At 40.9% G+C, this 27,664-nt stretch overlaps 1 protein-coding gene across 1 annotated transcript in view; it reads right to left on the bottom strand.

Annotated features, from left to right (window-relative positions):
* The window catches only part of AKNAD1 (AKNA domain containing 1), a gene marked incomplete at both ends in the record, with an annotated part of 33,101 nt that extends 8,538 nt beyond the window's left edge, over positions 1-24,563 (bottom strand). Inside the window, 9 exon segments of the mRNA XM_082662439.1 lie at positions 2,417-2,502; positions 8,056-8,212; positions 15,953-16,044; positions 16,048-16,086; positions 20,642-20,704; positions 20,801-20,949; positions 21,478-21,517; positions 23,589-23,675; positions 23,679-24,563. Coding sequence (XP_082518565.1) covers positions 2,417-2,502; positions 8,056-8,212; positions 15,953-16,044; positions 16,048-16,086; positions 20,642-20,704; positions 20,801-20,949; positions 21,478-21,517; positions 23,589-23,675; positions 23,679-24,563 — 1,598 coding nt within the window.
* Between the last annotated feature and the right edge of the window lie 3,101 nt (positions 24,564-27,664).

The following is a 27,664-nucleotide window of genomic DNA, read 5'->3' as shown; positions in this document are numbered from 1 at the left end:
TCCTGGATGTAGCCAGTGAGTCAGGAATGAGACTGATTGCCGGGGATGGAGTTTGAGCCTCAGGCCTTGCTTGCAAATGTGTGCATGTCCCACTGTGCCTGGGCCTGCTGCTGGTGGAGAGAGGCGCAGTGCTTGGAGTTTGTGAGGTTGGGGGCTGAGAAGCCAGGCCCTTTCCCTCTTCTTGGAAAAATATGCTCTCCTCATGAGTCACATATTTTCTCACACCTCATTTTCTGTCTCCACCCTCCTCCTCTGGGGCATTTGAACATCTGCTCTCCAAAGTGGAAAACTTGGATGGCACTCAAGTGAGTTTAGTCCAACACATGAGTTTCTTTTTCTGCCTCTTTTAAACTTCTTTGTGCACTAAAATCTTCTTGCCAAAAACAGTTAAGGGCGGTTCTACTTGAGAAGACAGTTTTTCAACAAGACCAAGTAGCTGAAGTGTACTCTTAAATCCAAAATTCTGCATCAGACATAAAGGGATAAGCATTTTACACATAGTATATATGTTATTTATCTGCATATATATAAATATCCTTCAAACAGTACGTACATCAGTAGGCTAAATAAAGAACACATCCCATCTGAGAGAGAGCTAATCTTCTAAAAGAGTAAAGAGTATATATAACCCTCTGTTCAATTAATTCCTCAGGGATGATATAGTTTACCAAGATTTCAATTTATGAATCATGCATATCGCCACATCACACCCCAGCAGTTGATTTACTGTTAGATCTGATTTTACACTTGGTTGTGTTTTGCCTTCCATCTTGTTCATTATAAAAGAGAAAATGTAGTCTAGAACGCCAGTCCCTGTCTTGCTACTTTAGTGGTTCTGTGAGGTCTAGACTATGAATTTGGAAGAGAAATATTTAGTATCTTGAAAGCTTAATCAAAACGTTTTTTTAATGTCAAGCTATTTTTATTATGCTTACTAAAACCTAAAAAAAAATGTCAAAACGTAGGTTTTAATTCAATTAAAAAAAATAGTGGATCTGGGATGACTCAGGGATTTGGCATCATTTGTGACCTTTGTATTGAAAGGAGAGTCAAAGCTGATGATGGACATGTTGGTTTAAAATAATGGTTCACACCAGATGACACACGGATATTTAACCACAAAACCATGCTGTTTCTTTTTTTAGAGGGCGGAAACTCAATAGGACCCTTATGACAAGTGCTCATTCCGTGCTTGGCATGCTTTCCAACAGGAAACTTCAGTCTTTCAGACCTTGTCATCTGCCTCTATTCGAATCCATTATGTTCAGGTAATAGTGGTGGCTAAACAGCCCCTCCCTCCTTGCCTCTCCACCTTCCTAAGGTCAATTAGCCAAGCTTTGGCTCCAGTCCACAGTGCCTCTCAAGCTTGGAGGAGGCGCCTCTTGCTGACTGATAGAAGCTTCAAATAAATGATTCTGAATCCACGCGGGCTAACAGCTGACCAAAGAGTGTTTCAAAACCATTAAGAATTTCTCCTTAGGATTTCACCTCTACAGCTTTTTACCCGATTTACAGCTTGTCACCTCCGGAAGATTTCTTGCTGAGGGATGTGGAGAAGTAAACCCTGGGACACGGGATTAGGCTTATTTCCGGTGGCACTGGGGGGCAGAGGTGGGACCCAACAGGGTAAGTTTTCATTCATTGTGAGGAGAGAGTAGTGAGGCTGCGAGCTGCTACACAATGGTGTATAATAATCTCCCACATGGGCAAGGTTCAAAGGGAGCCTAAAGGCCAAACCACCCTCCATACGCTGTGGTCATGATTCTTAACCAAGAGGCCTATCAGAATCATCTGGGGGAGATTTAAAAGAAAGATTCCCGGGCTTCCCTGGTGGCGCAGTGGTTAAGAATCCACCTGCCAATGCAGGAGACACGGGTTCGAGCCCTGGTCCGGGAAGATCCCACACGCTGCAGAGCAACTAAGCCCATGCGCCACAACTACTGAAGCCCGCGTGCCTAGAGCCCATGCTCCGCAACAAGAGAAGCCACCACAATGAGAAGCCCACACACCACAATGAAGAGTAGCCCCTGCTCACCGCAAGTAGAGAAAGCCCGCGCGCAGCAACGAAGACCCAACGTAGCCAAAACAAACAAACAAACAAATAAATATTAAAAAAAGATTCCCACCAGGGCTTCACCCCGGGGAGGCTGATACAGTAGGTGGGGCTGAGGCATGTGCATTATTTTCAAGTGCCCTGGTAAGGCTGATGCTCTCCGCAGTTGAGAGCCGCTGCTCCAGGGATTTGTCAGTTGGGAGGGAGACCGGGCTGCGTGTCCAGCCCTGAGATCTGCGATTCTATAACTCGGCCCGTGGCTGCTGGCACCTGTTCAGTTAGTTGATGCCCATCCTCACTGGAGTTACTATCCCAGGACCGGCTCCCACCCACCCTGGGAATTTAGCAGCTGGAAGCCCTCACCATTCAAGGACCTGGTGGCAGAAGGCACAGCTTGCACCGGTCGTCTCTGTGCTGTCCTGCCTCCCCGCAGCATTGTTAGGCTCCTCCTGCACCACAGAGCACACACAGATGTGGATGTGACCGAGGAAGTCACTCACCCCTCGGCTGCTCAGGCACAGCCCAGCAAGCCGCGCGGACCCCGCCAAACTCACCATCTCAGGACTCCACTCTGATTTCTGACTCAGTGGGGCCTGTGCTGTAACGGCCTGGGGCTTAGAGAAAGAAAGCTTCCACCCTGCCTTGACTTCCTTCCTTCTCCAGACATTTAAAAATCTAGTACAGATGAGAGAATACTCTCCCCACCCTGTTTTCTCTTTCCTTTAGTTTCAAATTACACCAAGCTCCACCAGAGGATGAACCAATTTAAGATGATTTTTAAATCCTTCAATCTGACCACTGGTTAGCAGAATCTAAAAGCCTTTCCAAAGCAATGTATTCAACTATGAATTAAAACAAGGTTTAGGGACTATCTAGAGGCCTCAATGATTGTTTATATGTCCCTGTTTAACACACACAAAAAAATCACACTATGGAACTGAAAAGGCTGACACCACCCTTACTATGGTTTTACCCTTTATGTAAACAGAAAATAAACGTACTTTTCTCACCATTATAAACAATAGTGAGAAATAAGCATCATTGTACAGACAGCTTTTTCTATATTTTGAATTACTTCCTTAGGAAATGTCTGGGTCGAAGGTTGTGAAAGTGCTTGTGTGATGATACGTGTGGCCTAATTTCTTTCCACCAAAGCTGTACGAATTACAGAGCCGCCATCAACGTTGGTGGCTCGTTTGTCTACACCTTCCTCTGCATCAGGAGTTATCCCTTGAAAATGTTCTTGTTAATTTAAAAAGTAGGGGTGGCTCCCTGTGTTAACATTTCCTCTGTTATTAAAGGAGATAAACATTTCCACATATGTTTATTTATTGGTTGTATATCCTACTTGTGACTTTCAGTTCTAATCTTTTATCCATTAATTTTTTGGAGGGTTTCAGTGTTTTCTTATTCATAAAAACAACCATTTGTTGATTGCTCCTTGTGCCAAGTACCTCTCATATCACCTCCTTTATTCCTTACCACCATCCTGGCATGTCGTCCCCATTTTAGTGATGAATAATCTGCGGCTCAGAGAACTTAAGCAGCTCGTCAAGGTCACACAGAGTGAGTGGCAGAGCTGGCATTTGAGCCTTTCCCCGTACACTTGTGTCCTTAACCACAGAGCTACTGCTCCTTCGTGCCCTTGTCAGAGCAACTTTGTATGATAAAAATCTTCATCCTGAACAGTGTTTGCTCTTACTATTTTTCAAGTTGTCTGCCTTTCTTAAAAAGATTTACTGTGGTTTCAGTTTTGCAAACATTAGTTGAAATGTTGACATGTCAAAGAGGTGGTGGAAATGGCCAAGAAACATATGAAAATGGGTAAATTTTACAAATAGTCAAAGCAATACAAATTAACACAATGAGGTATCAGTTTTCCTTTATCACTTTAGCAAAGGTTGGCGAGAAAAAGAAAACAGATACCCTGGTTTGGCTCAGGTTGGAAAGCACCTTCACTCCCAGGCACTGTTGTGGGCACCACTTTGCTAAAGGCCAGTTTATCCAAATTTTCACTGTGTATCTTTTGAACCATTAACTGCAACCCTAGGTTTTTATTCAAAGGAACTAATCAACTGTGGCCAAAGGTTTGCATATAAAATGATTTTACTGAAGCAGTGTTTCTAATATCAAAGAAGTGGAAAAAACTAAATGTCCATCAATAACGGATTGGTTTAATGAATCAGGGTACACCCATACAATGAAATACAGTGCAGTCCTTAAAAATGAAGCTGTAGGTTTATTCAATAACTTTTGAGAGGCCCATGATATAATGTTAAATGTAAAAAGCATATCCTAAAACAATACATGTATGGGGACTTCCCTGGCGGTCCGGTGGTTAACACTTCACCTTCTAATGCAGGGGGCGCGGGTTCAATCCCTGGTCGGGGAGCTAAGATCCCACATGCCTCTCGGCCAAAAAACCAAAACGTAAAACAGAAGTAATATTGTAACAAATTCAGTAAAGGTGTTAAAAATGGTCCACATCAAAAATTCTTAAAAAAGCCCCCAATACATGTATGATCCCATTTTTGTAAAAATGTGTATGTGTATCAGAGAAAAAAAAAGACCAGATATACCCTAAAATATTAGCAATGGTTTTTCTGTCAGTGAAATGTTCCTCTGTATACTTTTCTCTATTTTCTGATTTTTTTGCAATAAGCCTGTATCACTTTTATAATTTAAAAAATAATGAGGTTTTTTTTGCTTCATTTTTCCCCTGTGTTTTCTTTTATTACTTCTGGGCCTTCAGGGAGTATCTCCGCACTTCACAGTTAAGGCAGATTTACATTAGCAGAATGTAGGGGGGGTGCCCTCCGCCTGAACTGGGAGACCTGGGATCCAGTGTCTCCTGTCATTTGCACTGGGCAAATCTCTTCACCTTTCTAAGCTTCCAATTTTTCTTCTACAAAAAGTCTATGCAAACAGCAAAACTCCAAACCAACAGAATTATTACTGTTTATTGCTTATTATAATTTTGTCATTATTAATTTAGACCCAGGGCTTTTAATCCCAGTATTTCCAATTCCTTTATAATGAAATCATCTCAAAGTGTGGTCCCCAGACCAGCAGCATTGACATCACCTGGGAGCTTGTTAGAAATGCAGAATTGCAGGCTCACCCCAGACCTACCGAATCAAAGCCAGCGTTTCAGTAAGATCTGCAGGTGAGTCCACGGCAGACTGCAGTTGCAAAAGCCCTGATCTAGAACAGGTACCTCAAGCAGGTTTCTCCTGAGTTCTGAAAGAGTGGAGAGGGTTAGCAATACAGGCAGCTCTCACCAGCACTAACACCCAGGGCGCCGGTTAGTATAAGGGCCAAGTGATCTTAATTATGCCAATTTCAGAGTCACGTTCAGTCATACTGGTTGGTTAAAGAGCCAAGGCAATGAACTGAGCAGAGCCAGGACGGGGCTGCAGGACGTTACTCCGGAAGCCGAAGACAACCTCATGGTCATTTGATCTGGTTAGTCTAGTTTTTTTTTTTTTAAAAAAAAAAAAGCAGTTTGAATTTTAGAGTCAGTTCTTGAGCTACCTGGGCGCCCCACTTTGGGGGATTATTTGGGTTTTGTTTAATCTGGTGAAGAGTCACTGGGAATTTAATTTCAGCACTCCTGGGACAGTGGGACCAAGTGACCACTTGCCCTTTTCCCACCCTCCCTCCCCTGGGCGTCTCTACGGAGAGAGGGCCCCCAAGGAAGCCAGGCTCCCGGAGGTGGAAGCGGTGGTCCAAGTCCACGTCTCCCTTCTCGGACCCTCAGGAGGGGCCCGTCGCTGCCCTCTTTGCTGAGCTGTGGGACCAGCCTGTCAAGTTCCTCGGAAGAGGGGGCCTCCTGTGTCTGTGCCGGTGGGGGGTGGGGGCGGCGCCCTGTCCCCTCTCACCCACATGGCCCCGGCGCCACGCAGGACGGCCAGGGTGCTGCTTGGGTAACTGGGGAGCCGCATAGAGGGACTTGCCATTAGGGCTGCTGTTGCACAGGAGGTGACTCAAAATGGGTTCTGCATTTCCACACCACACCTAAGGCAGCATCATATCCTGCCTGGAGTCCCTTTCCCCGGACTCCTCACTTAGCTACCTCATTCTTATCCCCCAGTACTCAATTCAGATCTCACCTCTGACCCTACCCTCCCACTGTGAGTTACTTTTGGTCATATCCCATCACCTAATTGTCACGGTACCTAACACCCAGGTAATGTGCTTACTGTGAGCCAGGCCCTGTTTTAAGTACGTATATTAACTCATTTAAACGTCCTAATAATATCATTAAAATTTCTAAGAAGCTGCCAGGTGAAGCCAATGCTGCTGGTCTGGGGGCCAGCTTTGAGATATTTCATTATAAAGGAATTAGAAATAATGGAATTAAAAACCCCTGGGTCTAAAATGATAATGACAAAATTATAGTAGACATAATAGTTCCGTTGGCTCAGACCTTTACAGTTTGCAAAGACTTTTTGCTAAAGGAGTTGGAAGCTTAGACAGATATTATTATCCTCACTTTATACAGGAGGAGACTGAGGCACAGAGTTTATATAACTTTCTTAAGGTCACAAAGCTGATTAATGACAGAGCTCATATTGATATTCGAACCCAGGCAGTCTGGCTTCACAGTCCTAAGGAATGCATTATTACTTGCACCTACATAGCACTTTTAACATTCTGTAATTCCACGTTAATTTTATCTGTTTGTTGTATGTGTCCCTCATGGAAATGTAAGCATCTTGAGGGCAGGTGGTTTGTCTGCCTTGTTTATATTGTATCCCCAATACCAAGAAAAGTGCCTAGCATTTAGCAAGAAATATTTACCGAATGAATGGTTAATACTAGAGGTAGACTCTCTTTTCAGGGCTATTTATCACAAAGTTATAGAGTCCTCATCATCTCACAACAGTTGCTATACACTTGAGGCCAGTTAAGAAGAGCGAACCCAGACCTGAGGGGAGTGCTGAACAGGAGCCTGGGCTGCCTCACTAGGCTCACTCACACCATGTTGAAGCTAATTTCGGTTCAGGACTAGAGAGAGAACCAGCTGCGAACCTTGGGGATCATTTGTTAAATCCACAGTGGTGCAGAGTTTACTATACCGAGTACTCACTCTATACCAGGCATTCAGTCAGTTGTTCGGGCTACAAAGATGGGTACAAAGGCACAAGGACAAATGAGACATGATGCTATGGGGGCACAGAGGCTGGGATGAAGAATCCTGCCTGGAGTGGGCGGCTATGCATCAAGGTTATATAACTAACCTTCAGAGTTAGTGGGCTAACTCTGAAGATGGGCCTTGAATGAATGGGATTTTTGAGGAGGCAAACATACTTGTTTGGAAGGGCTAACATTTATATAATCTTCAATATCCTGTCCTAAACTCTGACAAAAACCTATTCAAGTTTTGAATAACAGCCATGGGCTGTGTCTTCAAATACAGTCAATTTAAGGCAATTATCCAGATGATTCCATTTGTCAGAATTTTCATGTATTCTGAAATGTTCTGATAGTTGAGGTTACAAAAAGTACTATAGAAAGACACTGGTAATTGATTTGAATTCCTGGTTTTGCATATGTAGACAATCCAAAAGAATTTAACTTGAGAGAAAGAAAATGTAGAAGTGGACTCATGAGAAATGGTTCTTTCACTGAGTGTGTTATTCTTTATGTAGCAGAAATAGTACAAAACTATTAAGAAGAAAAATTATTTCTTCCAGGCATGCAAGATCTACAAAAAATGTTACTATTCATCCAGAAGAAATAGCTCTTTAGCAGTTCATCAGTTTAAGCTGCATTGTTACATCCTAAACCAATAAGATATTTCAAAAACCAACACTTGAAATAGCTTCTAATTCTTAAAAGCTGGTTCCACTTTAAATAATATGATTCATAGGCCTTTGGAAAGTTAAATTTTCATGAAATGTTAAGATAGAATTCAGTGATTCCATTAATTAGGATTCTATAAATACATAAAAACCATTTTTCTTGGCATGAAATTAGGCTGTAGGCTGCTATATTACCTCATTTGAGGATGGAGAGGATGTGGATGACAAGTTATCCAGGTTGATTTGAGAACTCACGGGAAGAGAGACAGCTGAAGTGTATTTGCCTTTATTAATTTTCTCTTTAAAATCTTCAAGTAGCATCTCCAATGTGAAGATTTCACCTTCTACTTTTCTAGGTAAATATAAACACACAGGCATCTTATTGAGTATGCAGTCAACATTCTAATTAGTAACAACAGTTCTTGAATATAACATTGATCTACATTTTTAATGCCATCTATCTTCAGACAGGAAGGGTAATGGACACCTTCCCTGACAGGCATCCTGTTTATAGTTTCACTGCAAAGGCCTGGGCTCTAATACTCAATTTTTTCTTCCAGTTTTATTGAGATATAATTGACATACAGCACTGGACAAGTTTAAGGTGTACAACATAATGACGTGACTTACATACAACACGAAATGATTATCACAACAATTTACTGAACATCTATCATCTCATATAGATACAATATTAAAGAAATAAGAAAAAAATTTTTTCCTTGTGATGAGAACTCTTAGGATTTACTCTCAACAACTCTCATATATAACGTACAGTAGTGCTAATTATATTTATCATGTTCTATATTTCTAATTCTCATTTTGTTATTCATTAGCTGTGTATCTTTTGGCAAATCACTTAATCTTTCTGTGCCTCCAATGTCTCAACTATAACATGAGATAACAATATTTTGCTTATCTGGATCTGATTATTTTGAAGTCCCTTACAGTTCTAAGAGCTATGATTCTAGGAAAATAGTGATTTATATCAACTGAAAAAGAATGATATGAAAAATCTGAATAACTTAATTAACAAGCTTGATCCATAGGTATATGTACATATAGGTATATGTGTATATATGTACATGCATATATAAATATAAATATATATTTTGCCCCCAAAGAATTAATTTTCCTCAAATTCATTAAATTTATAAAAATTTATCTCATATTACTCCACAAAGAAAAATCTCAACAAATTCCAAAACATTAAAAATTATACCAGTTCTTTCCCACTAAGATCAAGAACAAGGCAAAAATATTCCTTCTCACCACTCCTATTCAACGTTGTACTTGAAGTCCTAGCTAAAGCAACAAGACAAGAAAAAGAAAGAGAAGGTATACACGTTGGAAAGGAAGAAATAAAATTGTCTTTGTCCACAGATGATCATCTGTGTAGAAAATTAGAATCAACAAAAAAACTTCTGGAACTAATAAGCAATTATAGTGAGGTTGCAGGGTACAAGGTTAATATATGAAAGTCAATCACTTTCCTATATTCTTTTTTTTTTTTTTTTGCGGTACGCGGGCCTCTCACTGTTGTGGCCTCTCCCATTGTAGAGCACAGGCTCCGGATGTGCAGGCTCAGCGGCCATGGCTCACAGGCCCAGCTGCTCCGTGGCACGCAGGATCTTCCTGGACCGGGGCACGAAACCGTGTCCCCTGCATCGGCAGGCAGACTCTCAACCACTGCGCCACCAGGGAAGCCCTCCTATATTCTTTTAAGGAACAAGTGGAATTTGAAGTTAAAAACATAGTACCATTTACATTAAGGTCCAAAAAACTTAAATATGTAGGTATAAATCTAAAACAATATGCACAAGGTCTCTATGAAGAAAATTACAAAACTCTGATGAGTGAAATCAAAGGACTAAATAAATGGAGAGATAGTCCATGTTCATGGATAGGAAGACGCAATATTATCAAAATATCTGTTCTTCCCAACTTGATCTATAGATCCAGTGCAATCCTAGTAAAAATTCCAGCAACTTCTTTTGTGGCTATTGACAAACTGACTCTAAAGTTTATATGGGGACTTCCCTGGAGGTCCAGTGGTAAAGAATCTTCCTTCCAATGCAGGGGACTTGGGTTCGATCCCTGGTCAGGGAACTAAGAACCCACATGACGTGGGGCAACTAAGCCCACCACAACTACTGAGCCTACGTGCCTCAACTAGAGAGCCCACATGCCACAACTAGAGAGAGAAAACCCACACACCACAACTAGAGAGAAGCCTGTGTCACAATGAAAGATCCCACATGCCGCAACTAAGACCTGACGCAACCAAAAAAATAAATAAAATAAATGTTTTAAAAAATAAAGTTTATATGGAGAGACCAAAGAGCAGAATAGACAGCCTACAAATAGACCTACATAAAATTAGTCAACTGATATTTGACAAAGGAGTAAAGGTGATACAACGGAACAAAGATAATCTGTTCAACAAATGGTGCTGGAACAACTGGACATCCATGTGCAAAAAAAAAATGAATCTAGACACAGACCTTACACTCCTCACAAAAATCAGCCCCAAATGGATCATAGACCAGGAATAGAAGGATCATGTTTATGTATAGAATGAGTTGGGAAATTTTCCCTTTTCTTTTTATGTTCCAGAAGAGTTATTTAAAGTCTTTGTTGAACTCACCCATAGTCCCACTTGGATTTGGTACATTTTGGGGGTTTGACTGTTTACAATCTTTTCTATTTTTGTCTGGTTATTAGTCTTTTCGGATTTCCTACCTCTTTTTGAGTAGAGTTTAATAATTTATATTTTCCTAGAGATTTGTCCATTTCATCTACATTTTAAACTGTGTTGATATGAAATTGTCCAATCCCATTTGATCTAAAATTTTTATTCTGATATTTTTCCTTTCTCATTCTTTATGTTATTTATGCTTCTCAGTCAGACTTTCCAGTGGTTTATTTTATAGATATTTTCAAAGAAAATGTTTTATTGATTAAATTATTTTAAACTTCATTTATTTCTCCTTCCTTTTATGAATCTCTTCCTTTTTGGGGGTTTATTTTGATGTTCTTTTTCTGCCTTCCTGGTTTGAATTCTTAGTTTATTGGTTTTGAACTTTCCCCCCTAATAAATGCATTTTAAAACTATAAATTTTCTTCAGAGTACTACTTTAGCTATACTACATTGGTTTTCATGTTATTTTCTCATTTATTATTGACTTGTAGATTATTCCTAACCTCCATTTTTATTTCCTATTTAACACAAGAATTATTTAGATGAGCGTTAAAATTTTCTGATTAGATTTTTACTATCTTTTTATTATTAATTTCCAGTGATCAGAGAATGTGAGTGGTATATTTTTTAATATTTTTTTTTAGAGAAGTTTTAGCTTCTCAGCAAAACTGATAGGAAGATACAGAGATTTCCCATATACCCACTGCCTCCACACATACATAACCTCCCCCATTATCAACATCCCCACCAGAGTGGTAGATTTGTTATAATTAATGAACTTATATTGACACATCATAATCACCCAAAGTCTATAGTTTACATTGGGATTTACTTTTAGTATTGTACATTCCATAGGTTTGAACAAATGTATAATGACATGTGTCCACCTTTAGGATATCATACAGAGTATTTTCACTGCCCTAAAAATCCTTTGTACTCTGCCTATTCAACCCTCCCCCCACCCTAACCCCTAGCAACCACTGATCTTTTTGTTTTTGCCCGTTTTGCCTTTTACAGAATGTCACATAATTGGAATCATGCAACATGTAGCCTTTTCAGATTGGCTTCTTTCTTAGTAATATACATTTAAGTTTCATCCATGTCTTTTCATGACTTGATAGCTCATTTCTTTTTAGCACAAATAATATTCCATTGTCTAGATAGACCACAGTTAATTAGTGCAGTTCATCTACTGAAGGACATATTGGTTGCTTCCAAGTTTTGATGGTTCTGAATATAACTGCTTGAAATATCCATGTGCATGTTTTTGGACATAAGTTTTCATCTCCTTTGTGTAAATACCAAGGAGCATGATTGATGGATCATATGGTAAGAGTATATTTAGTTTTGAAAGAAGCTGCCAAACTATCTTCCAAACTGGCTGTAGCATTTTGCATTCCCACCAGCAATAAAGCAGAGTTCCTATTGCTCTACATCCTCACCAGCATTTGGTGTTTTTAGCATTCCAGATTTTGGGCATTCTAATAGTGTGTAGTGGTATCTCATTGTTGTTTCAATTTGCCATTTCCCTGATGATATATGATGCGGAGCATCTTTTCATATGCTTATTTGCCATCTGTATGTTTTCTTTTGGTGAGGTGTCTGTTAAGATCTTTAGTACATTTTTTAATTGGGTTTTTTTCTTACTGTTGAGTTATAAGAGTTCTTTGCATATTTTGGATAACAGTCCTTTACGAGAAGTGTCTCATCTTCTCATTCTCTTTACATTGTCTTTTGCAGAGCAGAAGTTTTTAATTTGAAGTCTAGCTTATCAATTATTTCTTTCATGGGTGGTGCCTTTGATGTTGTATCTCAAAAACCATCACCATAACAAAGGTCATCTAGGTATTCTACTTTGTTATGTTCTAGGGGTTTTATGATTTTGCCCCCCCAAAAGCACCAAATCCAAGTGGAATTATGGGTGAGTTTACCAAAGACCTTAAGTAACTCTTCTGGAACATAAAAAGAAAGGGGAAATTTTCCCAACTGATTCTATAGATAAACATTAGGATATTTATTAATATATTTCACTAGATTCATAAAGGAGATTAACTAGATTTCTAAACCCCATGTGATTAAACTTTTTCCTAAATTTAAAAATATCTAATTCTAGTAAGCTAGGAATAGATGGAAACTTTCTCGATAAAGCTTATCTACTTGAACCTACAGCAGTCATTATACTTGGAAGAATTCCCGATACCATTAGGAACATGACAAGAATGATTGTTTTCACAAGTATTATTCAATGTTTTTTGGGAAAACCTAGCAAATGAAATAAAGCAATAAAAAGAAATGTGATATAGAAAAGTTGGTGGGAAGAAAAGATATAATGTATAAATATTTAAGGGGAAAAGTGAAGTTGAGGGGAACTATTATTTGTTTCTGATTGTCATACCTAAAAACTAAGACTGTCAACTGAAAATCAACGAAATAGTAAGAACAAGACTGTGTCAGGTAGCCCCGTATAAGTTAAACATACAATTTTCTTTATTTCCTGTATATGGATTAGAGAAAACATCTATTAACAACACACAGAGGGACTTCCCTGGTGGTCCAGTGGTCAAGAATCTGCCTTTCAATGCAGGGGACGCAGGTTCGATCCCTGGTCTGGGAACTAAGATCCCACATGCTGTGGGGCAACTAAGCCTGCACGCCACAACTACTGAGCCTGCCACGGTCTGGAGCCCATGCATCACAACTAGAGAGCCCACATGCCACAGCTACTGAGCCCGCGTGCTCTAGAGCCCATGCCACAACTAGAGAGAAGCCCGCGTGCCGCAACAAAGAGCCCATGCACCACAGTGAAAGATCCCGCATACCGCAAGGAAGATTGCACGTGCTGCAACTAAGACCTGATGCAGCCAAATAAATATTTTTTATAAGGTATGTGTATAATCTTGACTCTTAAAAAAAAACACAGAAAAAGTATAAAATAGCTAAGAACAAATTTGACAAAACATGTAAAATCTACATGAAGAAAACATGCTGGGGATGTTTTCATGGGAATGGGATGGGAATACTCATTGCAAAGATTTTAATTTTTCCTGAACTGATCTGTAAATTCAACAAAATCCTAAACAAAATTCAAATGGAATTTTATTAAAGAAATTTGGTTCCTAAAACTATATTTCTCAATAAAAGTGACTCTATCAATGAAAAAAAAGAAATTTGCTGAGCTGATTATAAAGTTTATTAGTAAGAAGAGTATACAAGAATAGCTAAAGAAAGTTTAAAAGAAGAAACATTTAAAAATATACACTAACCTATAGTAATTTAGAACTATGTGGTTAATGTAGAAATAGAAACAGAACAATGGGGAGGATAGATCCAATCCCATGTACACATGGGGGTTTTGTATATGATAAAAGTGGCTTTTTACCAATGGGGAAAGGCTGCCCTATTCAACGAGTGGTGGGACAAAGATCTAAACCTGGAAAACCAGACTGATAAGTAAAATATAGGAAAATATGTTCTAGTCTGGCAGTCAGAAGGGAATTCATCAGGTGACAAGGGGAGACTGAAAATTTAAAGGAAGTGAAATGATGGAGCGAGGCCTCAAGGTAGCGGGAAGAGATAGGCTCAAGGACCAAGGCTGGAGAGGTTGGAAGGTGAGTGAAGGAAGAAAGAGGAGGTGAAAACATGCAGAACTGGAGGTGGAGAAAAGACATTTCTTGAGGGAATTTGTGATCTTTTCTGTAAAACAGAAGACAAGAGTGTATGCCGATAGTATCAGGGAGGAGGGATTGATGGAGGCAGAACACCATTTCTTGACTCCTTGGCTTCTGGTGCTAGTGTGTGAAAGAATCAAATGACCATCAGACTACATTCTGACAAACAAGATACATGAAATCCAAACAATGTTTTTGAATATTACCTTTCAAAGGCAATAATAAGAAGGTTTTAATAAGAGCACAATAGCTGACTTAAGCAATTAGCCAATTAATTTGCACAATTCTTTCCTTTACAGAAAGCCATCAACAATAGCCTTTGGACCCATCATTTAGAAGGTTTTCGACACACCACGACCTCAAGGGTTGGATTGGGTTCTGCTCTTTGCCACATTTTGCCCATTTGAGAACAAGAGGAGCTGAGCACACTTTGCTCTGAGGCAGTTCTGAGGTGAGTTTTGGGAGAGGCTGAGTCCTTCCCTTGCCCCAGTGTTGACAGCTTCTCCTGTATATGGGATATAATTGCAGTTGAAACTCTTTTGATTTATACTGGGGCCAGGCGCAGTGTGGGTGTAACTAGGATATAAATAAGGCATTGCATAACTTTGGTCTTAATGCGCACAGAGGCCTGTCTTTAAGACGACTGCCAAAACAAGTGGGATTTCTTGGAAAATAAATATCCTTACGCTATTAGTTTTTAAACAAATAGTGAAAGCATGTGGAGATCCTTTTTTCCAAGAAAAAAATGCCTTTGGGGGAAAAAATCAATATTAAAACCTCATCCTTGCTGTCTAATTACTCAGTATTGAAATAACAATAGACAGAGATTTCATTCATTTTGAAGAAGTAATTTCTCAGGATGCTAGTGCCAGAATATAAACCATTAAAATATTTTGGCATCAAGAATGAATTCGTGTTAAAATGCTATGAATAGAAAGAGCTGAACTTACAAATATTAAGCCTACTAAATGGGTTCTTTAAATTCATCCCAGGAAATTATATGGAAACAATCCTAGCCTTGAGTCCTGGACTACATCTTAAAATTATTTAGATTGGAAAGAGAGGGGCATGGTGGCATCAGAAGGGCCAGCTGGAATCTTCATTCGATATGATTGTGCACCCAAGTTTCTAATGTGAATTAATTCAGGAATCATTTGACTTCAAGCCTTAACATTTTGCCTTTATCAGGATTTGTGGGTCCCTTACCCCAACACTAACCAATGTAACAATGATTCATTCCTGCCTGCTGTCTCTTTGGAATTGTCTGTGCATGAGGAAAAAGAGGGACAGAAAAGAAGAACCAGGCAGGGGAAATAAAGGCAGGAGTGGGATGAAGGAGAGGACAGGACAGGAGGAGCTTGGAGAGGAGAGGGTCCTCTGGGGTTAACACGTGAGCCTTTCTAGAGTTTCTTGTACTCTTCTGAGTCTCAGAACCAATTATAATGACATCCAACAAAATGCAAGGTGGTGGCACAATGTCTCTCCTCCAGGAGACCATTGTTCATTTGGGGCACTCTATCTGGGTCAGTGCCCTGCACAGGACCTTACACATAGCAGGAATTCCGTACTGCTTGTTGCATGGGGTGACACTTATTCAATGGGAGCACAGTTTTTGCTGACCCAAGACCAATGGCTCTCCAAGCACTAAGCCATCAGCCGCATCAGAATCCCACCTGAAGGAGATTACCTCTGACCCTTCCACCTTACACAGTTTAAGCCTCACCTTTCTGGATCAAATTCATCGACAGCTGGGGATTCACGCTTGTGGACTTGCTGTTTCAAAGTCAGATGCTTTTCCTTATTGGCCAGAAACTCCTATTCCAGCAGTTCGAGGTGTCCCTGCATTTTCTCGAGGACCTATAACAGTGGAGTCACTGGAATCATTCACAGGTAAGCCTGTGTGTGTAGTTGGTTTTTCCCAAAACACAATGAGGATGTACCCCACAGTAGTGTCAAAACAAAGCCATCATCCTTCTCCTGGCAATTGTTTTGTTTCAGAGTCTGACATCTAAAATATAGACAACCCAAGACCCATCTCAGCATTTATGACACCTCATAGCACATAGCTGAAAAATATGGTCACTTCTGATTTCTCTCCTAGAACCCACTTGGAGGTGTTTAAATTTTTGTTAATGGGACATTCATAATCCTACATATTTGCAGAATAATTTTTAGCTCACAGAGCACTTTTCCATTCATTATCTTATTTAATCCACGCATCAATGTTGTAAACGTGGCAAAGTAGATTTATTATCCCAGTTTTATAGAGGAGGAAATTGGGGCTCTAGGAAGTATGTCAGAAGTCACATAGATATTAGAAAACAACTGAAGTTAGAGGACCTGGGATTGAATCTATGGCACTTGGGGGATGAAGTGGGGAAGGAACATCGGGAAGTTTAGTCAAAAGCTTCAAATGGGTCTTCCAGATGTAGCCTCATGCAGATGAATGTTTAAACTGTACAGGTCAGGGTCTTATCTCGATGCACAGAGGCTGCAGCCCTGCAGCCCCAGTCACTAAACATTCCCTGAGCACTGCCCATGTTTGGTCCTGGGCCAAAAGTGTGAGAGACACAAAAGCTGTATCAGGCACAGTCCCTGGTCTCAGGGATTTTATTCCAGTTGGGAAAACAGACTGTGGGATGGAATACTTTGCTATGGCTCAGTGGAAGAAGTGAGACTTAAGTCAGGCTTAAAGGACTCAAGAGGGCTTGGATCAGGCAGTATCCGTGAAAATGGAGAGGAAAGGATGAATTGGAGAGATATTGCCAAGGGCAAGAATACTGCATCATGGGATTACAGAATCGGACACACCAGGGTTCAAGTTCAGACTGTCACCTACTAATTGTATGATTTTAGTCACCTTGAACTCTAAGTTTCAGTTTTCTGATTTGAGATAATAGCCCTCACCTCATATTGTAAAAATTAAATGAGATAATGCTTAGTGCCAGGAGCATAGTACACCCTCAATAGATGGTAGCTCTCATCTTCATTGTTATTAGTTCTTACTATTATTAAAATAAACAAACAAGTTTAGAAGCATACTGGCTATACGGGTATAAAAAATGGCAAGTGTGGTAGATGTTTTCCATTTCTCCTCACCCCAGATCCACCCTCCAACTTTCTCTGTGCCCCAGCCAGGAGGCTGGCCTTCAATGGACTGTATCAGTAGGCTCCCATGCCTCTGGCTTTGGTTGATTTCAGCCAATGGAAGACAACAGCAGGAGAGAGGAACTGAAGAAGGATGAGGTAGGGTCTTTATTTCCTTGATTTCCTCCTGTCTGTATCATCATGGATTGGCTGTGTCTCTATCAAAAGCCGCAGAACTTGTCAACTACCCCTACAGCTACTGCTACTCTTCTTATGCTCCATTATCTGCTCTTCCTCCATTCCTCTGCCCCATGTTCCTTCCATGAGATGCTTTCTATCCCTTATTGGTTTCCCTTAACCTTGCCCATGCTTTTGTAAAATAATGCCTTACTAAGCTCTCCTCAGTAACTCCACTGGAGTAAGCCTTCTTGTTCTTGCCAGGACCCTGACTGATACTATAAATATCACAGATAACACTCAAAGGTTTCTACTGTGGGAGGTGGGAAGAATGTGAACCCCCTGATGAAACTGAGGAATTTGGAAAGGCTAACAAGTTTGAATGAAGATGTCAATGTTGGGCAAGGTAGAATTTTTGGTAAGAGTGGGAGATCCAAAGGAAGATCAACACAAACATTTGGAGCTCCAGATGAGAAGTGAGGACTAGTAATTTAGGAATTGGTAGCATGAAAATGATGGTTAAAGCCATGAGAAGGAATTAGGTATTCAAAGGAAAGAGAAAAGTGAAGCAAGCCAATTATGAATTATAATTTGGGATCTTGGAATTTTAATTGTGTTCAGAAGAAGATAGGGCATAGTTTTCTTGCCATAAATGTACCTCATTTAACTCTCTTAACTAAGATAGGCAGACATGCTACATGTCTAAGCTTGTACAATCAACACATAGAACCAGGATGTTTGCTGCAAAATCCAAATGCTTTCTCCGTGTGCTGCTCACCCTGAGAAAGTTAGTTTTAGCCCTGTCTGGCCTTCCTTCACTGAACCAGATGGGCCCGGAATTAAGGAGTCACCTTCCTAAGGAGTCACCTCTCTCCTCTTCTCTCAGTCCCGACACAAATCCCCACATACCCTCTAACATAGGAAGAAACTTCCTGAAACTTCCTCAAGAAGGCTAATGCCTTGAACCAGTTTCCTCTGCTTTGCTTGGCCTTTTAAAACTTTATGTTCTCCCAGTTTCTGAAAGCCTGGGTTTTAGGAGATCTCCTTTATTATTCACTCCTTAACTCCTGCAATCTGGCTTCTGTAGAACTACCACTTCATTGAAATCAGGGTTGCCAAGCTCCCTCATGACCTCTCAGTTGCCAAATCCAATGCACATCTTGCTTACCTTCCTTACTTGAAGATTTGATGGTGTGGCCCACTCCCTCTTTCTCAAAACCCTCTTTTCTCTTGGCTTCTATAGCTCTGCCCCTTCCAGGTCTGCCTCGACCATTTGAGTCTCTCCTCATCGATCTCCTTTGAGGACCCCTCTTCTTTTACCTGCCCCTGGTTCTGCTTCCTATGATCCTATCTTTGGATTTCTTCACTGCTTACTCTGCGTGTTTGCCTGAGCAATCGCCTATACCCCACAGCTTCAACATAAAACTATACCCAAATTTACATTTCTGGCCCAAACAACTCCTCTGAGCTTCAGATCCATTGCTCTAATTGCCTACTGGACCTCTCTAATTGGATGTCTTATGGGTACCTCAAAATGTCCCAAACTGAATGTGACATCTGGCCTCCTGCCTACCTGGCACACCCATTCTGAACTGGATCCTCCACTTTTATTCCTGACCTTGGTTACCCAAGCTAGAAATCTGGAATGCATCCAAGCCTCCTCTCTTATTTACCTGGTTCAATCTGCCGCCACTTCCTTAAACTCTTGGATTTGTGCCCTCTCCATCCTCACTGCCAGCCTTGCTTTAGGACTTCATATAACTTGTTACCTGGATTATGGCTTTCTAGCCGATCTCTGTCCCTACAGTCTTGCCCCCATGGTGCTTGCTGTTTCTCAGCTTTGAATCCTCCAGTGTTGCCCCATCACTCCACCTCAGGATGAAATTAATCTAAGCTCCTTAGCGTGGTGTAAAGGCTTTTCATGATGTAGTCCTTATCTACCTCTCCAGTCTCCTCCCTTCCCCCTGAGCTCCATCTGGTCAATTACACTGCCACACAGTTCCTCACACTCTCAGCACTTTCTTGTCCCTGTGCCACTGCACCTGCTGATTCCTTTTCCTGGAATACACCTTTGCCCTTACTCTGCCATATTCTTCCTACATGCCCAGCTCAGAAGTCCCTTCCAGGAAGCCTTCTAAAATACCGTCTCACTGGCAAGGGTGAGCCTCTTCAGTGCTGCCATTAGTATCATATGTAACCTTTCCCAAGCTGCATGTTACTTGTTGATTTACTGGTCTGTTCCTAGGAGACGATAAGTCGCTTGAAAAAGAAATGTTTCATCATCTCCAAATTCCTAATGCCTGATACAGAGTCTGACTCATAGGAAGTACCCCACAAATGCTGTCGAATGAATGTATGAGTTATTTAATTACTATGGTGAAAGAATAATGAACTGTGTCTCAACATTTGCCTCCTCCTAGTTTTTGTCTATACTGTTTGGTTTCTGAAGCACAGACTGCCCTGAGCTTTGCTCGTGTCCTTTATGTCAGGACTTCTGGCCATCTGTCCTGCTGCTGACCCAGTGACCTAAACTACATCTTCAACTTCACACACACCTGGTTCTAGTAGTCTCAGCTTTTTGCCCCACTGCCATGCTTCACCCCCACTTCCCACGACCCTGACGCTGATGAACAAGGCTATGGTTACAACATAAATTAATGATTTGATTAAATGCAACAACAAGCAAGGATGCGAAAGTCAAAGGTTTTGATCTGAAGAGCATGGCTTCAAGATTAATTTTAAGTTTTCAAAATTTTACATATTGAGTTGCCAGATACTGGCCATTTTTGTAGCCTGTATCCCCCAGGACCCATCAAATCTGGATGTGCTTGCCCTTTACAACAGCTGACATATTATTCTCTTGAACTTACCATGGTCTCATATTTATTATGGGATGACTGCTGAGGAAAAACAGCCATAAGTAATAGATCCCTGAGAAGGAGAAAGGGCTAAATACATATAGAAACAGAAAGCTCTAAGCTCTTTTAGTCCCTGTAACACAAAGATAGTTTCATCTTCAGCAAAGCATTTCTTATCAGAGCATTTCTATTCCCACCAATGTAGAGAAAACATGATACTATAAAGTCATTTGTATTTTCCCATGTGAAATTTCCTAAAAAGATTTTTAAAACTTGATAAAATTTATTACCAGCCTCCTATCTTGCAAATGATAGGGAGAATCCTGTGCTATGCTTTTGGAAAATTCTTGTACCTGCAGTGAAAAAATGCAATATTTCGTTAAGGGCATAGTGTCTTACGTTTGAATTTGGTTATTTCTATCTTTCATAATAAGCTTTAAAAGTATTACTTTAGTCTTCAGTTGATCAGTCTGTTCTTTTAACTTCTGACACATCTGTTTCCCTTGGGATATCGTGTGAAATGTGTAAGAAGAACTTGAGGAAGGGTCTTTCTGAGAAGTCAATGGCATCTTAGAGAGACTTGTCTCAGATTCTATTCCTATGTAAGAAAGAATAAGTTTTGGTTATCATTCATCTCAGCTGCACTGCAGTTTTATTAAGTACAGAAAACAGAAGTCTGTGGCAATCACTACCAATCACTATTTTAAAAAAATTTTTTTTGCAAAATGTATATCTAAATCAAAGAGGTTTAAAAATGCTGGTACTGGGACTGCCCTGGTGGACCAGTGGTTAAGAATCTGCCTGCCAGTGCAGGGGACATGGGTTGGATCCCTGGTCCTGGAGGATCCCACATGCCTTGGAGGAACTAAGCCTGTGTGCCACAACTACTGAGCCTGCGCTCTAGAGCCTGCGAGCTGCAACTACTGAGCCCACGTGCTGCAACTACTGAAGCCTGTGCACCTAGAGCCTGTGCTCCACAACAAGAAAAGCCATCACAATGAGAAGTCCAAGCACCACAGCGAAGGGTAGCCCCCACTCACCACAACTAGAGAAAGCCCACGCACAGCAATGAAGGCCCAATGCAGCCAAAAATTAAATAAATAAGTATTTTTTAAAATGCTAGTACCTGCAAGATGTTCTTGGTGGATGTGTACCATGGGCTCCATCTGCGCATTTAAAGGATAAGAAAACGTGACTGTTGATAGTGATCATGACGCCATTACTCAGGATGACTCGATGTGTTCTGGTCATCATGGAGGCCACCCAGTTGTGTCAAGAGCTGGGGCCCTGATGCCAAGGTTAAATTCCACTCCGACACTTATCTGCCAGGTGACCCAGAGCAATTACTTCATCATTGTAAACCTCAAATTCCTCAACAGTAAAATGGGGATAGAACCCATTTTACTAGAACCCAGGTTCTAGTAATAGAACCTACCTCATAGTGTTGTGATGAGAATTAAATGTTACCATAGTATCTGTCATATGGTAAGCGTTTATGTTAGCTGTTACTACTATCATGTTTGTTACTATTACGAGGAATACTCACATATTTCTCCTACAGCTAGACCATAGGTTCCACAAAGGACCGTTGTTGATCTCGTCACCGGCTCTATTGCTGGCGCTCTCACTAACACTCAGACACATGGTAGCCACACTCCAGAGAATAACAGTAAGTGTTAAGTTCCAAAATGTGTCAAGATAGTGATTGTTCACACAGCCCTTTTCTACTCACCACAGGCTAACTGGATAAGAGTTCAGATTCTGGAGTGATTCACCTTGAGGGTCTTCCCATTGTTCCCAACACACACAGCTCACAAACACGCTAGTGCCAGAGAGCTACTGTAGTGGTCAAACTAGACTGTGGTTATTACGAATATCTCAATTATACGGTGGCTGTGGAACCTATAGAGTCCAGTTCTCCAACCTGAATTGACAGGACGAGAGAGAATCAGACACCTGACTTCAGGCTCCCATTGCCAGAGACAGATGAACTTGATATTCATTCTGCCCCTACTAACCACAGGGCACTGAGAACTGTGCCCACCGAGGGGTGTTCTCCTGCAAGCAGAATGAGGAACGTGGAGACTTCCCAGTGTCACAGGGGTGCAGATTTCTCCATGACTGAGAGAAGCGTCCCAGTCGAGGCCAGGTGGGCTGCTGGCTCCCGGTATGTGTGTATGTGTGTGTGTGTCAGGGGTGGGGGCTTCTGCTCAAACTCCCCAGAACGTTCAGCTGAAAGGGAAGGCAGCTGAAGCATAAAGAGGTGGAAATGGAAATAGGCAGAGAACGTTCAGTCAGGGGGCCCCTCATAGAAGGCTTAAAGGAAAGATCATACAGTCCTGGCAAAGTGCCAGAGAGCTACAGTGTTTACTTTGATCATTACTGTGAACTTACCTAACTATTGAACCTCAAACAATCAATGAGATCCTGAGCCTCAGCATGCTGGGAAGGTGGGTGGAAGGATGGGAAGATGCGGAAAGGGGAAATAGTGTAAAGTAAACATTAGCAAAATTTTGTACTAAATAGTTACCAATATAACAGTCTTGAAGCGTGTTATTAAAGATCTTAATTCAGTCCAATTGAGCATTCATAACCAAGGACATAATATGTGCAAACAGAAGGCTAGGCCTCTGGGGGAACTTGGGCAAAGGAAAGATGGAGACGAGGTGGCTGCCTCCAGAGTCTTCAAATCTAGTGGAAGGAACAGATGTTTCTAAATCGTTAGGATCCAAAGCGGGCTGAGATAAATGCTCTGACAGAATACTAAACAAACAAGGATGGGAAAGACTGTGACTAGGGGGTTCTGAGAAGTCCTGTGGCCAGTGGGGAATTGAAGGAGGCCATGAAAATGAGCAGGTCTGTGGTAAGCAGAGGTGGGATGTTCCACGTAAGGCAGGATCTCAGAGAGGGCAGGGCCAGCCAGGTACCTAAGGATGACTCCTGGGGTGGGAGGGGGGAGTTTAGTTTAGAAGAGTAGGATGACATGAAAAACAGGGAAACGCAAATTCCAGGTTGAAGAACTTGGATTTTATTCTATTATGTGTTGTTGTTAGTTCAGCCCCTGATTCTTCTCAGGAGAAGACCCACTGAGCTTCTGAGAGGTCAAGGTATTGGGCCAGAACTAGAACCCAGAACCTCAGACCTACACCTCAGTTCTATGCACCCTCCAGAGACCCACAATGATATAGATGAGTAGCGGCCCTGCTTATATGTTTGCTGGAGACAGCTTTCACTTACCTCTATCTGTTGTGAAGTTTCAGGAGTTTTCCATTTCTGCTCTTGTTTTTCAACACCGTTTGATCTAGACATGCTTTCTGAAATATCTTACACAATAGCTGACTTATCTCTCAATTTAGGAGAAAAGCTGGCTTGTTTATCAGTTGTAAGTGGTTTGTCAGTTATGTTATTTTTAGGAGCAACCTTAGAGGAATCAGAGAACCAGTAATGAACTTGACCTTGGCCATATTTGAACCTGTTGCCTGAACTTGCTTTTTCAGCCTGCTGTTTCTGGGGTGTCTGCCCTTGGCAACTTTTTTCTTTATCACCTGGACTCTTGATTTTAGTTAGAAAATTTGAATTTTCCTGATGGTTGCTTTCTCCAGCAGCGACCAGATCTTCTAAATCAGAGGTGTTTTCTTCTGTCGTGGTTGGCAAACACCTGGGCTTATTGCTGTTTTCACCATCGCTTTTGGAGTTGAGTTGGTCAGTGAGTTCCGAGGTTTGCTCTGTTGGCCAAGAATTCGTAACATGCTGCAAAATAATATTTTTAATAATAGCTCCGTCAAAACTGTCAGCATTAGAGATCTCTGGGAGAGTTTCACAATTAATGCCTTGACCTTTTGAGAATTCCTCTTTGCAAACATGATGGAGTAAAATATCAGGAATGTTTGACTTTGAAGGGTCTCCTTGGTTAGATGGAATATGAAGATTTATGGTGCATTGATTCTCTTTATTATATTTTTTGCTGACAGCATTTTCAGTTGTTTTATCCAAAGTCATGGCCATATCTGCCTTTCTGCAAGTCTCTCTATGTGTAGCCTTTTCTTGAAGGTCCTCTTCTGTTAAATTCGTTTGATTTGAGACATCAAGGATGTCATATTTTGAGGTAAAATTGTAATCGTTGTACATCTGAATTTGGGAGAAGTCCCCATCATAAGGCAAATCCTCCTGTTTCTTAGAAGTTGCATCTTCCGAGAAATTGGCTTCATCCATGTATGTGCGGCTTGACCTCCTTTATCGGTTGCTGCCTGGTCTTGATGTTCTTAATTGTAGCAACAGACCTTCTGGTTTTCATTGATTGTCTTCGTTGTGTGTCTTAGTCCGTGCAAAACAAAAAGAGCCTCATTTTAAATATAATTTATTTAACGTATGAAACCATGCTTATCCTAGTGTCTATGCCGGAACAAAACGGATGCTTTTCGTTTAGAGAAATGCAGTTATAAACATGAAGGCAGGAAGCACAGCCAAGAGTAACTCATCCTAAAGCCTACATGAACATAATCAGTGGTATATAAGCAAGGAATTAGAAAGGAGGGGAGCTAAATTTTTTATTCATTAAAATTTGAGGGAGACATTAGTCTCTAGTTAATGACCAAATATTTACCAACTTCTCTTAGGAAGTACTATTTGAAATTTGTTCTCCCCAAATAGGAGCTTGGAATGCAAGTAAAGGATTGATTTTTTTTTTAAGTACCACGGCTGTCACTTGTCCACACATCACTGATGGGCCTCTTTGTGTGGCACTGAAAGCAGACTCAACTCAAACAAACCACCAGCCTACTCTGTTCTGGTGCTTTTTCATTTGTCCTCCCAGACATTCTGGTCCCCTTCTTCTGATTTTCCCTTGTATATTGGAGAAAGGCAGAGAAGGACTGACAGAAATATGAGCAAGGAACCAAAAGGTCTTTTGAACACCCAGAGGCCAATCTGCCATCAAGCATCCCTCTTCTGATTAGAACCCAGGCAGAACCCAGTTCAAGAGACTGCCTTGCTCTGAGCAGTCCTGTCAAGCTGCCACAGTCTGCTGGTAGCAGCGTGTCTCAGCGATACTCCTGAAAATGTTCAGAGCAAAACCAGCTGCCATTTGGTATGAGTCTTTTATTCTTTTAAATAAAATTTAAAGCATCCATTTAGATATGACTTCTTGATTTGCAAACTTTTGGGACAACTTTTTAGAAGTAGTATAATTACCTCCAGTTTTAAGGGAGTAACTGAGGCTCTGACTCAACCAAGGGACCCACAACCACTGGCTGGCCTCCCTTGCCCATATAATGATGGGGTTGGATGAACAGAACTCTGAGGGCCTCTTCCCCATCTAAATTTTTATGAGTCTGTGGACTTCTGCTTTATTATATAACCTAAAAAGCTAAAGCAATATGTTTGACAAAATAAGTAAGATTAATTCTCCAAGCAAAAAATAGAGTAAACGCTAAATGCGGTAAAGGTATCTATAAAACATTGTACAAAAATTTGAATTTATAGATATATGCCAATGTTAGAGAACTCAAAAAATATTTTGTTTAAAGTGAGAGGGAGAAAGAGAGAAGAAAGAGAAGAATTATCGTCATCGTCATCACTGCAGGATTACTTTACCAGTCTAATATTTACTGTAAAGTGAGGTACATGAACAAAATTACAGGCTACTCCAACTGAACGTGAAGAACAAGGGAAATGCTTCCCAGGAAAGTCAAAAGCACAGAGGGGAAGCAGGCGTTGGGGGACCTGGATTTGAATTCCGGCTTTTCCACTCTTTAGCTCTGTGCCATCAGGCAAGTTCCTTAACTTTTCGGAGTCTTAGTTTCCTCTTCTGAAAAATAGGAATAATAATACCTAGCTCACAGGATTGCTAGATGAACATGAGATAAGCGATCTAAAGTTCCTGGCACAGTGCTCAGCACAGAGCGAGCAAACAATTATGGTAGCTTAAAAATGAGAAAAACAGTCTCAGTGTTGGAGTGCTGAAGAACGCCCAGGTATGGAAGGCTAGGTACTCTTTATCTGTGGGGTATTTACAGGATAAAGGAATAAATGGCATATATGAGACATGATCTCTATAGGAGCCTTAAAACTACTTTAAAAATCTACCTGGAAATGAATTTATTGTTTGATCGTGAAAACTAACACCAAATAATTTTAGATAAAACATTGTCTGGGCTTCCCTGGTGGCGCAGTGGTTGGGAGTCTGCCTGCCAATGCAGGGGACGCGGGTTCGTGCCCTGGTCCAGGAAGATCCCACGTGCCGCGGAGCGGCTGGGCCCGTGAGCCATGGCCGCTGAGCCTGCGCGTCCGGAGCCTGTGCCCCGCAACGGGAGAGGCCACAGCAGTGAGAGGCCCGCGTACTGCAAAAACAAAACAAAACAAAACAAAAAACATTATCTAAGTCGTGCAAATGGCCAACAGGTACATGAAAAGATACTCAACATTGCTAATCATCAGGGAAATGCAGATTGAAACTATAATGAGCTATCACCTCACACCTGTTAGAATGGCCATCATCAAGAAGAAAAGAGATAACAAATGTTGGCGAGGATGTGGAGAAAAGGGAACCCTTGTACACTGTTGGTGCAGCCACTATGGAAAACAATATGAAAGTTCTTCAGAAAATTAAAAATAGATTTACCATATGATCCAGCAATTCCACTTCTGGATATATACCCAAATGAAATGAAAACAGGATATCAATAAGATACCTGCACTCCCATGTTTATTGCATCATTGTTCACAATAGCCAAGGCATGGAAACAACCTAAGTGCCCATCAATGGATGAATGGATAAAGAAGATGTCATATATATACATTCTTATTCATATTCTTTTCCATTATGGTTTATCACAGGATATTGAATATAGTTCCCTATGCTATACAGTAGGACCTTGTTGTTTATCCATTCCACATGTAATAGTTTGCATCTGCTAATCCCAAACTCCCAACTCATTCCTCCCCCACCTCCCCCTTGGCAGCACAAGTCTGTTCTCGATGTCTGTGTGCCTGTTTGTGTTTCATAGATAAGTTCATTGGTGTCATATTTTAGATTTCACATATAAGTGGTATCATATGGTATTTGTCTTACTCTTTCTGACTTACTTCACTTAGTATGATAATCTCTAGGGCCATCCATGTCACTGCAAACGGCATTGTTTCATTCTTTTTTATGGCTGAGTAGTATTCCACTGTATGTACGTACCACATCTTCTTTATCCATTCATCTGTCAACGGACATTTAGGTCGTTTCCATGTCATGGCTATTGTAAATAGTGCTGCAGTGAACATTGGGGTGCATGTATGGAAGTTATCATATATATATTATGAGAAAG

This window comes from Grampus griseus (genome assembly GCF_964374135.1).
Source record: "Grampus griseus genome assembly, chromosome: 1".
In the NCBI taxonomy this organism is placed as follows: domain Eukaryota; kingdom Metazoa; phylum Chordata; class Mammalia; order Artiodactyla; family Delphinidae; genus Grampus; species Grampus griseus.
The sequence above is the reverse complement of the archived record's forward strand: the minus strand, read 5'-3'. Positions and strand labels throughout refer to the sequence as shown.